Genomic DNA, 14,690 nt, shown 5'->3' with positions numbered 1-14,690 from the left:
AAATCCTTAAGTAAAACAGAAGTCTGACGCTTTGATTCTGAGAAAAGCCTAGTACAGAGACTGACCGAAGGCACGATTGGTGGGAGCTTCGGTTGTGCAGATGCAGGTCACCTAGTCTCAGAAGCTACAAGCGGAACCTCCTTGCCTGTGGTCCTTGTGTCTGCTTCAGGTGGCGCCAGGGACCGGTGCCTTCAAGCCGTTCGGCGGACATGTGTTAAATAGGGAGTGCTTTATACCCCAGTAACCTCAGCTTCCTCTACTACGTGTTCTATTTTATGTATATGGCTAATTGCTGCCCATCGCCAGAAGCTTACGACTTTGAGATGGCAGATCAGACATAGAATTCATGAGCGTAACAGAATAATGCATTTCTCTACAGGGACTGATGAGTTCAGAGACGCCATAATACCAGAAACACCTCCAGTTTCACCCTCATGTTACTCTGGTGGTCTATTGGCAACTTTCCCCCACCTCCCTCCTGGGAATGGGATGAAATCTTCTCTATAAAATCATTAGGAAGAAAAGTATATACACAACATGACCGACCCCTGATATTTTAATAGAAATACTGACCAAGTTTACAACACTTCAAATGCAAATCATAGGGAAAAGTGACTTAAGTACAGAATACCAAACACGACTTAAAATATAACTTGCTGCTCTAAGACAGGCTGAGCCGAGCTTGGAGCTCAGATGTCAGAAGGCAGGAGACATAAAAATGCTGTTTGTAAATCCTGGCTGTAGGTGAAGCTCCCTTCTTCTGGTTGCACTAGTAGGACTGGTCCTGAAACCCTATCCTGACCTGCAGGCAGCTGCTCTGGTCATAACCCTCTGCAGATACAGCAATAGCTGGGGCTGCCTGGGTGAGGTTCAATCAATTCCCCCTATTAACTCCAAGTCAACATGATCTTTCTTAAGCAAGCAGATGGGGATGGGTTGAGTTACTGGTGGAAAACCTGAAGATCCTACCCAACCCATCAGTATCACTCCACCTTCCAAGTGAGGCAGTGCTGCAGCTTCACCAGAATCTCCTCCCACAAGCCTTTCCTGCCACCTCACACATGTGAGCTGAGTCTCCTATAGTTGTGCCATCCCTCCAATGCTCGCCCCCCAACAAAAGTCTAAAAGTCAGATAAGCTTACCATTCATAAGGAAAGTCCAGAGCAAAAAAAACTTGGTTTTGTGGTGGTGATATTAGGGATTTTTAATTAAAAAGCAAACAAAACCACACAGGAACACTGTTGTTTACTTTGACTAGAGTAATGGTTGCTGGAGAAAAATTCACCAAAGTCCTGGGAGGGGCTCAGTTGGTGTTTGTTCAGAAAAGCCAGGCTGCCCACATACAAAAATCCTAATCACTCATGTTTAAATATCTGCTGCTTTAAATTTATGTAATTAAAAATATATATATACATATATATTCCATTTGCAGTTGCTAATGTATCAAGTCTTCTCCCTCCTAACCCCATTTATACCACACACTGTGTACACACTTCTTTCAAACACTGGTTTGGTATTTAAGCTGTTCACTCCCATTTCCAATAAAGGTAAAAAATAGAGAAGCACAAACTATACAGCTGCACAATATACCCATATATAAAATATTTCCAAACAGCTGAAGGGGGTAGAATATGTACCAAAAGAATGAATAATTCTATTTTTAAAATCTGAGATATTTTGATTTGGGACAAGTACAACTGACTGCTAACTATTTAAAGCAAAATCCTGTTTTTGTACTGTATGTAGATAAGGAACCGAAGCCCAAATCCCTGCTTCACAGTATTCTCTGGTGAGGACAAGGGACTTGTGTTGAGAGTTCATTCCTTAAGAACCAAGCTTTATTTATTTACAAAAAAAAAAAAAAAAAGTTGGGGCAAGAAGGAAGACAAGTTTTACACAAAAGTACTACAACGGTAACTCCCTTTGGTAAAAAGTGTAATAAATGTCTTGTACACCTGTTCACAGGTACTAAACCTGAAGCCACATAGAACTATGGTACACAAGAAGCTAGAGCAGTTATGCTAGCACATCAAAGCATATTTCTTTTAATAAAAAATTGACAGTATGTACATTATTTACAAAAAAAAAAAAAAAAGAAAAACCAAGTTAAAATTGTGTTTGTGTGTGTGTGTGAGTAAAGCTGGTGGATGGCACTAGGGTAGACTAGTAAAGAAGCAGGTACAAAACAGTTCCACGGGAGCTAAAAAGGACGACTGATTTGAATTTGTTGAGGCTGAGAACCAGAGGAGAGAAGAAAGGGTGGGCAGCAAGCTTTCATCAGGAATCAAATCCACAAGATGATCAATCCCAAAGCCAAACTGCAGGTCCCAGAGAAAACCTAATGGGTGATCTAGATGTGCTCAAGTGACCAGGAGAAAAAATCCAATCCAGTTTTTTTTCCTTTTTGGGGGGAAGAGGAAAGGAGCAGTGACCATCAGAGTTACAATCCATCTAAGCGTTGACTCCTCAAGTCTGTCAGTCGATGCTCGCCCATCCAGTCCAGGTGTGAACAGCATCCGGTTCCCTCACTGAAGGTCGCCCCAGAAGGCTCCAGTCTCCGCTCTGCTGGTGTGTGCAAGCTGCGTGTCCCTGTGCTTGCGTGGGTTTCCTCCCCTCCAGGGCAGGCTAATACCCAAAACCCCTGGGAAAAGTTCCAACTCCGGCTTTGTAAGGGATCACACGTTCCTTATATGTAGCCCACTTGGTGCCAGGTTGCACCAGCCACGCACAGATCAGGTGGCCATGTCCCAGAGAGGCCCAGTGAGGCTTGAAAGGCATCTTCCTTGTTTCTTCAGTGTGTGCGAGTACACGCGCCCCCCCACACACACCACCCCCCTCCAGTTATCTGCTCTGGCTTTGCAGTTACGGGGTTTTGAACACTGTGCCATATTTGACACGGTACTTGTTAATGCTCACAAAGTGCAGGGTCTCTGTGTCACAGGTGGTGGTGCAGGGCACCAGGCCCTCCAGCCCCTCACCCATAAGCCACTTGCTGGTCTCCGCTGCCATTTCACGGGGCACATGCTCCTTGGTCCATTTATCTACCCAGGCCTGGAACCTCTGATGTAGCCGCTTGCTTACACGCTCATGGGACTGAAAAATAGAACAAAGAAGAAATCCTCCATGAACTAGGACTAAAAAACCCTTCAAATACAAAATCCAATTTTCTTCTAAAGTAGCAGAGGAAAGATGTGGGCTCAAGTTACAGATCATAAAGCCCCCAGAGAAATGCCAACCCAAGGTCTGGTCAGAACTAGCTCAGTGCTTTCTCGATTTTAGTCTGCAGCATCACCACGTGGTGGCGTGTTGGGGAAGGAGGAGGTCTTGGAAAAAACGTGTACAGAGTTCCTTGTTTCCATCAACCTGTATTTTTAAACCAGCAACCCAGCCGATTCTAATGTACTCTGAGTGAGACAATGAGGCTGTTGGTCATTTCTGTCACAGCGCAAGGCAAAGGGTTTAAAACCCACTATCCCTTCCTGCTGTTATCCCACTCTGTCCATCAGATTGTTGGGCACAGCAGATCTTCAGTGGAGGTTTTTTGTTCCTACCTCCAACGTACTTGTTGGTGCCCATAAGCAAGGAAGGGAAGGTGATACAAAGATGAATTAGGTGTTTCCCAGCTCCCTACATCATTTGAATCAGACATGCAGACATATAACACACAGCACCGAGAGAGAAGTACATTAAATTGCCCACCCTGTGCTTCCCACTTGAATGTTCTGTAGTCCTTTGATCTGCCTCCCAAACCTGGTAATAACCCTTTCCTGTTAACAGACATACCCCTAAGCTTCCCAGTTACTCAAGCAAAATAAACAAAGAAACAAAATTAAAAAACAAAAACCACCAGGTAGCATCTTTAATGTTCTCCTTTCTCTTAACCTCCCCACATCCAATCATTAGCACATCCTGACAATTATATCTCCAATCCTTTTTTGGCATATAGCATGGCATATGGGATCCTAGTTCCCTAACCAGGGATCAAAACCATGCCTCTTGCACTGGAAGCTCCAGGGTCTTAACCACTGGACCACCAGGGAAGTCCCTCCAATCTAATTAAAATCCCTCTACAACCCTGGTAGTCTGGGCAGTCATCATCTCTCAATTGGATGAGCAGTCTCGTGAGTGGTCTCTGCCCATCCAACTTGGTGCGCTCGCTCACTCCCATCAGTCTACATCTTTGTCAACAAAGTCTCAATGTACCTCAAAATCCAAACCATAGCCTGTAAAAATAAGTAATGTGGCCTCTGCCCACCTTTCCAACTTCATGCATCCCACTTCCCCTATGGCTCAAAACACGATGATGTTTTACTTATTTTTTAAAGGCCCTGCCATATTTGGCATTTGGGATTCTAGTTCCCTGACCAGAGACTGAACATGCACCCCCTGCACTGGAAGTGTGCAGCCTCAACTACTAGATCACCAAGCAAGTCCCCCACAACTGATGTTAGTTTTTTGAACACGTGAAGTCCTTTCCTCCCTCCCAGCCTTGCACCTGCTTGTTTCCTTTGCCTAAAAAGTACCAACCCAACTCTGCACCAGGCTGGATCCTCACCACTCTACAGGCCTCAGGGGTCACCTCCTTAGAGAGGTCTTCCCAACAAAAGCAGGGCTCTGTGTGCCAGTCAACCTTGATCACCTCATCTCTTTCCTTGGAAATGCACATCATCACACTACCTTATATGCTCTTATCTCGTGGCTGTAGTCTCAGGCACAATACCTGGTACATAACAGCACTAGGACTTTCACATGTGAACACAGACAGGACTCACACAAGCAATACTACCGGAAGTGTGAATGCTGGGAGTAGCTTCACTAGAAGCTTCTGTTCACTAGAAGGTGCTGTTACTGACTAAGCTGTCCCCCCACAAATTCACAAGCAGAAATCCTAACTTCCACCCCTCAGAATGTGACCTTATTTGGAAATAAGGTTGTTGCAGATACAATTAGTTAAGATGAGCTCATACTGTCGGAGGGTGGACCCATAATCCAGTATGGCTGGCGTTCTTTAAAAAGGGGGAAATTTGGACAGATGTACACTTAGGGAGAATACCATGTAAAAATGAAGGCAGAAATATTCAAGCCCTGTAATGCTGGTAATTGCCGGAAAACCACCAGAGGCTAGGAAAGGCAAGAAACAGATTTTCCCTCACAGTCCTCAGAAGTTTCGAAGCAATTCTGCCAACACTTCGACTTTGGACTTCCAGCCTCTACAAGTGTTAAAATAGTAAGTTTTTGTTGTTAAGTCATGCAGTCTGTGGTACTTTGTAACAGCATCCTGGTACTGGCTGAGGAGGGAGGCGTGTGGAGAAATTCCAAATACTGGTTCTCACCTGATGAGCCCGCAGCAAGGCGGTCCTCCGATACATGTAGTCCTCTGACTTGATCACATATACCATCTTGTAGGAATTCAGCTTGAATCTACACTCCAGTTTATCCAGGCTATCTGCATTCTCCATGGTCTTCTTGCTGTTTCCTTCCTTCCCTTCCTTTTCCTGCTGCTCTCGACCACGCTGACACTTCCGGATCCGCCGCAGATTCCTACAAAGCAGCAAAGCCCTGCAGTGTGAGAGTTCCTCCAGATGCAGATCCCCATGAATGCCCCCCAATTTTTCCTTCTTATATGCCTTCATGAAGCTGATCACAACTACATACATTTAAAAAAATGTTCAATGGTTTCACTGTTAAAAAAATCTTTTTTCAACTGCAGAGATACATGGGATAAAAGGTAGAAATTGCCAACTACCCCTTACCCCAATTCTCAAAATCCCACTTGCCTTGGCAGGGGTAGCCACTGTTGGCAGTTTGGGTTTTGTTTTTTTTTTTTTTGATTGCTCAGCGCTTTTGTGTAATAAAGTTTTATTAAACTATAAAGGAGACAGAGAAAGCTTCTGACATAGGCATCAGAAGGGGGCAGAAAGAGTATCCCCCTGGCTAGTCTTCAGCTGGATGTTATATAGTCACTGCTGCTGCTAAGTCGCTTCAGTCGTGTCCAACTCTGTGCGACCCCAGAGACGGCAGCCCAAAAGGCTCCCCCATCCCTGGGATTCTCCAAGCAAGAACACTGGAGTGGGTTGCCATTTCCTTCTCCAGGCAGTTTGGGTTCTTGTTTTTTTAAATCTATTTATCTTTGGCTGCGCTAGGTCTTGGTGACCCCACGTGGGCTTTCTCTAGTTGCAGCGTTGGGGGCTGCTCTCTAGTTGTGGTGCGCCGGCTTCTCACTGTGGGGGCTTCTCTCGTCGTGGAGCACGGGCTCAGTGTCTGTGGCACATGGGCTTAGTTGCCCCTTGGCATGTGGGATCTTCCTGGACCAGGGATTGAACTACTGTCCCCTGCATTGGCAGGCGGATTCTTAACCACTGGACACCAAGGAAGCCCCGCTGTTAGCAGTTTTGGCTTAAAATCTTCTAGGTCTCTCTCAATTTTTCACTTAATGCCATAAAGGTTTTATTTTTTCATTTCATTAAACATAGATTTGTGTCATTCTCTTTAGCTGCTACAGAGAAATATGTCTTAATTTAACATTTCCTTAACAGGAATCAATCAGGGCTCTTCACCTGAACCACAGAGCACAAAAAATTATTCAAATGTCTATTTTTTCAGTTCTCCCAAAGACGGTACATAATCAGTGCCATTCTACGTATGAAAAAAGATAATTCACATCAGTGGATGCCTTGGCAGGTATTTAGAGCTTATCCCCTCAACAATAAGCAGAGAAAGGTTGTCAGCTTGACAATTCTATTGTTTCCTACACTTTGCTATTAAAAACTGCTTCAGTGAATATCTTTGTGCATATACATTTCCGTAGAACAGCATTTCTTTGGTCCAAGGACTGTCGGAGGGCCCAAGACATTTTTGAGGAAGTTGTGAGATCAAAACTATTTTCATAATACTAAAACATTGTCTTTCTTTCTAAAAAAACAAGACACAAAGTACTAACATTAGCATTAGCGGTATAAAAATAACAGTGATTAAAAAAAAAAGCTGATGGTGGCACCAACCTCCTTAGCCATCTTTGTACTCTTTGGCCACATACTGGCAACTAAACCAAAAGGAAAGCTGGTCTGACTTAAGAATGTCCTTGTGAAGCAGTAACATTTCTTATGAAATTAAAACCCCTTATTTCACATCTTTTTAATATGCTGGGTGATGAAATGGGAACTACATATAAAGCACCTCTGTATGCTAAAGTACAATGCACTCATGAAGGAAAGCACTTGAGCACCACTTGAACTGCAAATGTTCACACTTTTTACCCGGAAGAATAGCTGACTAGCCAGTCTGGGATGTTTGGCAGATATTTTCTCAAAAATGAACAAGGGAGCCTGGTACCTCAAGGAAAAACAACTGAGCATATTTGTTGTTAAAGATAAATTTTCAGATTTCAAGTAAAATTCTGAATTTTGATAAATTGGTACCGGCCAGCATGACAAGTGACAACTTCCCACTACTTAAAGATGTGACTGATGAAGTCAACGGCAATATTAGTAAATGTGGCTTTTTTTTTTTTTAAATGTGGCTTTTTTCAGGGGTGGTGTGGAGGCACGGGTGGGAATATTGTAAAAGGAAAACATGTCAACATATGGTAGGTCTGCATAACTCAGTGAATTCACATTTTCCAAATAACTGACTGTATGAAGTTATAAAACCATGCAAGAAAAAATTCAAAGTACAAGATAAGCGAATGGATTTTGACAGGCTTGTTGGTATTTTCAGTGATACTGCAACTAACCTTTAAGAAACTACTACTTGGAGAGTTTTGTTGTCATATCAAAGAATATCTACAATTATCTGAAAGGATATGAAAATACTTCCTTTTCTAGCCAGATTTTCTTCACATAGTACAACCAAACAAAGCAGTGCAACAGACTGAATACAGAAGCAGCTCTGAGAGCCCAGTTGTTATCCCAAGCCAGACATGAAACAGTCACAAAAATGCAGAGCAATGCCACTCTTTTCACTAATTTGAAGCACTGTTTCATTAAAATTCTATTTATGAAAATAACATGGAATGCATCTAGTATTGTTTTTTAATGAATTCATAAACATTTTTCAGTTTTAATTTCTAAATGTGATAAATATTACTATATATAATTCACATAAACAAGAGCTTTGGCGGGTATTCAATCTCTAAGAATTTAAGGGTTTCAAAGAAAAAGACTGAAAAATAACCTCAGCTGTAATAATAGCTGTAAGGCAAATTATTAAAAACCAAAGGTCCAGGGTAAAGTCTTCTGCATTTTAACTGCTCTGACCTCAGAATGATTGTATCAATATTTCCCCCTAAAGTATGTGAAAGTCGCTCCCCTCTTCCCTACACCTGCTATAATACAGTTTACAAATCTTTTAAGAATTTTGCCAATCTGGTGAGAGATATACGATCTTATGTTTATTCGTACTGTTTCATAAGCATGGAGACTAAATCTGTTTTGTTGAGAAAGGGGCCTGGCACAGAGCAGCTGCTTGAAGTCTGCTAAATGACTCAAGGAGTAGAAGAAGCTGGCAGCGTCCTTCTGTTCACACCTCTTTCCATGTTCCAATCAGGAATGAGTCTAATCACACTATCATAATACCTTTCTGGGAATATAAGACATGAGATTTCAATTCCCAAACTTTGGAAAAGGAAGAAAGCTGCTCAACTACAGCAAAACCTGTTTTCTACTTCTGCAACTTTGTTTTCATCTTCAGATAGAGGTCCAACATACACAATTTCCCCATATACAGGGAGGAAATTTCAAAAATTCTGCTAAGAGCAACACAGCCAGCCTAACTAAGGCTGCCATCCTTTGAACACCTTGCTTACAAGGTTGTCCCCTGGGTGGGTTCTGGGACTGTGGATCGTGGGAGAGTTTCCACCATTCTCTAAATGCTAAGAGTGCTTCACTGTACCTAAACTGTTTGTACAAAGTAAATGGAAAGCTGAAAACCCGCTTTCCTTCTGGAAGTCTGGAATTTTGGTACAAGTTAGGCAGAGGGTACTTACAGGACTAACAACCAATAAAAAAACTCACGTCACCAAGTCTCCAGCAAGCTTCTCTGGTAGGCAGCATTTCAAACATATTGTAATTTGCTGCTGGAGGAATTAAGAGTGTCCTTGTGACTCCAATGGAAGCCACAGACTCTCTAGAAGCTTGCGCCTCTGATTTTTGTCACAGGCACCTTCTGCCTTTGCTGATTTAGCTGTGTATCCTTTCATTATGGCAAATCATTACTGTGGGTATGACTGCGTCCTGTGAGTCCTCCCAGTGAATCATCAAACCCTGGAGACTCTGACACATATTTCTAAAGGGAAGTTATTACTGATTCCTAAAACTCTTACCTCCCTGATGCTTGGGCATACGCTCCAGGTAAGAGCACGGTGTAAAAGCCACACAAACTTCAAATTACTGTCCTCGGTAAATAGAACAATAGATAAAATGAAAACTAAGAACCTAAAAGTGAGCTAACTCCTCGTTCCTGGACACGCAGAAAGAAGTGTCCTGCTGCCGATACACGACATGGTTCACTCACCGTGGGAGAAATACTGGTTTCCGTGCCAGATGCTCACGAAGCTCAGGAGAGGTAGTATCAGAATTCATGTATCGCTCCACGTAGTCTGACCAGCGCTAGAAGGGTGAACACAACATGGGTGTGGGGAAGGCAAAAAACCTGAACTCCAACCTCAACAGGTGGGTTAGCAAATTCTATGACTGAAACGTCTGAAATCCTTAAATTTCAAGATCAAAAAAAAAAAATCTCTTCCCATAATGACATGCTTGTTAAGTGGTACTGAAACACAGTTTAAAAAAGCTGTGAGAATGCAAAACTTAAAGCTTCTCTGAGACACTTTAGAGTTATCAGAAGTCGTAAATGGTTAGAAGGTAGCTCACTGACAAGTTTTATTTCCCCACAGAGGGTTCTTGTAAAGAACAAAATGTATAGTGGCAAATGTTTGAAAATCAGTACCTTTCACATCAAAATCTGAATTTCTGGAAACTTTTTTAAAAAATTAAAGATTCGACATCCGTATTCCCATAAAACAACTGTCTCCTCCCCTCCATATGCCCTCAATGTCTTGCACGATGCTTGCCTCTCTCATTAATATTATCTGCTAGACCCAGCTGTGACAACCGACTCACTCTCCATCTACTCTGTGGGACTGAACTCCTGGCTCCATCTATCCCAACAGAAAGTAAACATGACTCAAAAGAATCAAGATAATACTGGGCAGATGGCACCTCATTTGCTGTTTCTTACGCTTTAGGAGAAAAACAAGCTGCCAACCATGAGATTTCCTCTGAGGAGAGGGCTTTACTAAAAGCTAGATGAGAGACTGCCATTAATTCTAAATATCTACCCCCCCCCCAAAAAAAAATCTACCCCCAGGCAGTCTCTTCAGTCGAAGACATGGCTGACACGACCTATACTTTAAGCATCAGGTCCTGACCCTTAAACAGGCTAATGCTGGCTGGGCTTCTAGCAGACAGTCCCTACGCAGACTCTCAGAGCACAACACACTCTCAGCACAGTTTCTGCAGTATGTTCATCCATACCTCTGCTTCTACAGGATCATCCGAGTTCTCCTCTTCTGTGTCCAGAAGCTCAATTGTCAGCTGAACCTGGCCTTGGCTCTGAATGAACATAAGCTGCAAATAAGAAACCTTAGTGTAAACAAAAGACCATCTCCAAAGCTGTAATTAGATTCTCAAGGGTTGAGAAGTGGGGAGGCAAGAGAGTTAAAAAAAAAATTTTGCTCCAGTTGAAGAGATGAGGAAGATACTCAAAAGCTTAAGAGGTGATTAAAAGGCAAAGGTTGTTCATCTTGCTACCAGCAAAATGAAATATAAGAGCTTCTTGCTGACATTTCATGTTTCATACTTCTTGAATTAGCTAAAACAGTAATCAATATCAGAAAGTGCTCAAAAGTCAGAACCACAAAACGTCAATGCCATTTCACTTGATAATCTCATTTATGGAACTTAATGCAAAGATGTAAACAAGTCTACAGTGTTTTTTATTTTTTTTAAAAAGAAACTTCCCATACCAAACTGAAGTGGAAAACATCAGATAGCAGCAATCACGTTTCACCACAATAAAAACTACCCAAGAAATCACACATACCATGGGGTAAGGAACACAAACCATCAACATTAAGAAGTGATCTGTTGCAATGAAACCAATGATATTTGAAATTTTGAGTTTTGCTAATATTATTTGTGTGATTTTTTTAAAAATTCATATTTAAAAGCAATACACTCATAGGGGCAAAACCAAGTCATGTTTTGCACAAAAGAAGTATCAAGTGGTGATGGCACACAGAGTTCCCTGCTGGGAATCCCAGGACTCTCAACGCCCTTATCCTGAGGAACTGCTGCAGATAAATCAGTATCGGATTGATCTCTATCCTAACTCCACAGTGATAAGAGAACAGACTCTATGTTTTCACTACCTTTAGACCATCAAAGCTTTGCACCTTGTTTTATGTCCCTGGAGAAGGCAATGGCATCCCACTCCAGTACTCTTGCCTGGAAAATCCCATGGATGGAGGAGCCTGGTAGGCTGCAGTCCATGGGGTCGCTAAGAGTCGGACACGACTGAACAATTTCACTTTCACTTTTCTCTTTCATGCACTGGAGAAGGCAATGGCAACCCACTCCAGTGTTCTTGCCTGGAGAATCCCAGGGACGATGGAGCCTGGTGGGCTGCCGACTATGGGGTCGTACAGAGTCGGACACGACTGAAGCGACTTAGCATAGCATGCTTCAGTGTCTCCAAGTTTACAGTCTGTGGGAACTTGAATAGAATTTGTATCCTACTCTTAACATGAAAACTGTATAAATCGTAATTACATTGAATTGGTTCACAGTGCTTTACTATATCCTTCTACTTCTCTGTATACTCATTCTATTAATTTTCGAGAGTTTGATACTGAACTTATCTACTTAAAAATATAATTATAATATATAGTGGAACTGTATGTAACCTTGTTCTATATTTTCCAAACTTCCTGTAAATGTGTTATCATACTTTCATAATTCAAAAAAATTAAAATTAAAAACATAAAAAAAGATCACTATCAGAATTACATGGTAAAGATCAGAGATTAAAAAAAAGCTTGAGAATCATTTATTTCAACATTCTTCATTTTACATAGGTAAAAACCTAAAATTCAGAGTTCTGATTTCTCAAGGCCACACAGCTAGTCAATAAGCAAACAGAACCAGAAACCAGTTCTGGTTCACAGTTTTTCTAGAGCAGCCTTTAAAAACTCCTCTTAGCTAATAAATTTTTTAAAATGACAAGAATATAACATATACACATATAAACACAAACATAATTACTTTCAAAATAGATTTGAAAAAAACTGTTTCTAGGAGTTTGCTAAAACCCCCTGGATTTAGGATGAATAACCTAGAGTCAAGATCTGTCCTATGGCTGTAAGGAAGCCACCCTTCAAAGTAATACTGAGAAGAGCATCCTCTACATGCCTAAAACTGAACTCGATTTCACCCCAACTGGCTCCTCATGTGTTTGACACATATCTTGCTAGGTCCTTTACCATGTGTTCACCCCAACTCTCTGACCTCCGCACCACTCCAAGGCTTGACTAGCTTTCTCATTAGACTGCCCACGTCCATCACCCCAATTTGGTAATGGCCTCCAGTTGTAAATATGCCTCGATTCCTCCCCTTCTCCTTACTCAGTGCTACTAAACTGATCTTCCTGAAAGCTCAAATCCAGTGGGCTATTTAGTCCTTAAAAATGCCTCACTGCTCACCAACCACAACAAAATTCACACCTCTTACTTACTATGGCTATGAAGATCCTCTACCATTTGGACACCACCCTCCTCTCCTTTTTCTACATACCTCCTTTGCTTCATTCAACTAACACAAAGTCAAGTCACTGAATGCTTGCTGTTTATCTGTCAGGGGCACACTCAGAAGAGAGCATGGTTTCTTGTGCACACACACATGCATGTGCGCATGTGCACTCAATTGTGCCTGACTCTTGTGACCCCATGGACTGCAGCCCACCAGGCTCCTCTGTCCGTGGAATTCTCCAGGAGAGAATATTGGAGTGGGTTGCCATGCCCTCCTCCAGGGGATCTTTCCAACCCAGGGATCGAATCTGTGCCTCTTACATCCCCTGCAGTGGTAGGTTGGTGCTTTACCAGCTGAGCCACTGGAAATCCCCAGTTTCTTGCATGGAGGAACTTAATTTAGTAAAGGAAAAAGAATACATACAAATAGCTATATTTACATTACAACAAAATAACTACAAAGGTACTATTCTAGAAACATGAGCAATATGCTATTCCCTGCTCAGTGAATTGAGAAAGATTCCACTTTACTGAAGTGACACTTAGCTGGGCCCTGAAAAACAAGACAAAGGGGAAGACCAATCGATTTCAGAGAAATCATAACAAAGAAAATCAAACAAATCATAACAAAAATATTTGAAAAAGTACATAAAAAGAACTACAATCCTGCTCCCCCAGAAACGGTGAAGGACGTGCATATGAGTACACAATACACAGAAGAGGGAAAATGGGTGACAACAGGAAATAGGGAAACATGAATTAAAATATTTTTCTAATCATCTAATTGTCAAAAATGAGCTTGATAATACTAAGTGTTACAGAGAAATAAATGCTCTTACCAAAGTGCACACTGGTATATCCTGTCACTTTGACAGAGAAATGAGAATATCCATTAAAGTTTAAATTTTAAAACATGCATGTGAGTACATGCTCAGTTGTGTCTGACTCTTTGCGACCCTGTGGAGTGTAGCCCACCAGGCTCTTCTGTCCATTGAATTTTTCAGGAAAGAATACTGGAGTTGATTGCCATTTCTTCCTCTAGGGAACGTTCCCAACCCAGGAACTAAACCTGTCTCCTGCAGTGTCTGCACTGTTGGGCGGTTTCTTTACCACTGCACGGGGCTTCCCTGATAGCTCAGTTGGTAAATACGCCTGCAATGCATGAGACCTTGGTTTGATTCCCGAGTTGGGAAGATCCCCTGGAGAAGGGATAGGCTACCCACTCCAGTATTCTTGGGCTTCCCTGGTGGCTCAGACAGTAAAGAATCCACCTGCAATGTGGGAGACCTGGGTTCAATCCCTGGGTTGGGAAGATCGCCTGGAGACGGGAAAAGCTACACACTCCAGTATTCTGGCCTAGAGAATTCTATGAACTGTATAGTCCATGAGGTTGCAAAGAGTCGGAAGCAACTGAGGGACTTTCACTTCACTTACCACTGCACCACCTGGGAAGCCCTAAAATATGCATATCCTGCCCTTTTAACCCAGTAATTTCATTTCTATGTCTCTACCCTTAACATTACCACATGCACACAAGAATATAAATTGTAAATGTTGTTCAATGAAGCACTATTTGAGATAGTAAAAACAGAAATAGCTTAAAACGTTCACCCATAGGGGAATGATTTAAAAAAAAAAACACAACTATGGCACAGGAAATTCCCTGGTGGTCCAGTGTTTAGGACTCTTGTGCTCTCACTGTTGGGGGCTCAAGTTTGAGCCATGGTGAGGGAGCTAATACCCTAAACAAACAAACAAGCAAACCACAAAAAACTATGGCACATTCATAGTTTTAAGTGTGACACAGCAGCTGAAAAACATGAGTTATGTCTATATAAACCAAAATAGAGCAAATTCTAAGACATTAAGTGGAAAAAAGCAAGATGTA

General features: G+C 42.0%; 1 protein-coding gene across 2 annotated transcripts in view; it reads right to left on the bottom strand.

The window, feature by feature from the left end:
- Nucleotides 1-538: 538 nt before the first annotated feature.
- SIN3A (SIN3 transcription regulator family member A) overlaps nucleotides 539-14,690 on the bottom strand; it is a 68,097-nt gene continuing 53,945 nt past the window's right edge. For both annotated transcript variants that reach the window (XM_070775360.1, XM_070775359.1), the window contains exons 18-21: nucleotides 10,533-10,625; nucleotides 9,511-9,605; nucleotides 5,334-5,541; nucleotides 539-3,093 (exon numbers count right to left, since the gene is read on the bottom strand). In XM_070775360.1, coding sequence (XP_070631461.1) covers nucleotides 2,863-3,093; nucleotides 5,334-5,541; nucleotides 9,511-9,605; nucleotides 10,533-10,625 — 627 coding nt within the window. In that variant the 3' untranslated portion in view covers nucleotides 539-2,862. The remainder of the gene's footprint in view (nucleotides 3,094-5,333; nucleotides 5,542-9,510; nucleotides 9,606-10,532; nucleotides 10,626-14,690) is intronic.

Source organism: Bos indicus, chromosome 21 (genome assembly GCF_029378745.1).
Source record: "Bos indicus isolate NIAB-ARS_2022 breed Sahiwal x Tharparkar chromosome 21, NIAB-ARS_B.indTharparkar_mat_pri_1.0, whole genome shotgun sequence".
In the NCBI taxonomy this organism is placed as follows: Eukaryota; Metazoa; Chordata; class Mammalia; order Artiodactyla; family Bovidae; genus Bos; species Bos indicus.
The sequence above is the reverse complement of the archived record's forward strand: the minus strand, read 5'-3'. Positions and strand labels throughout refer to the sequence as shown.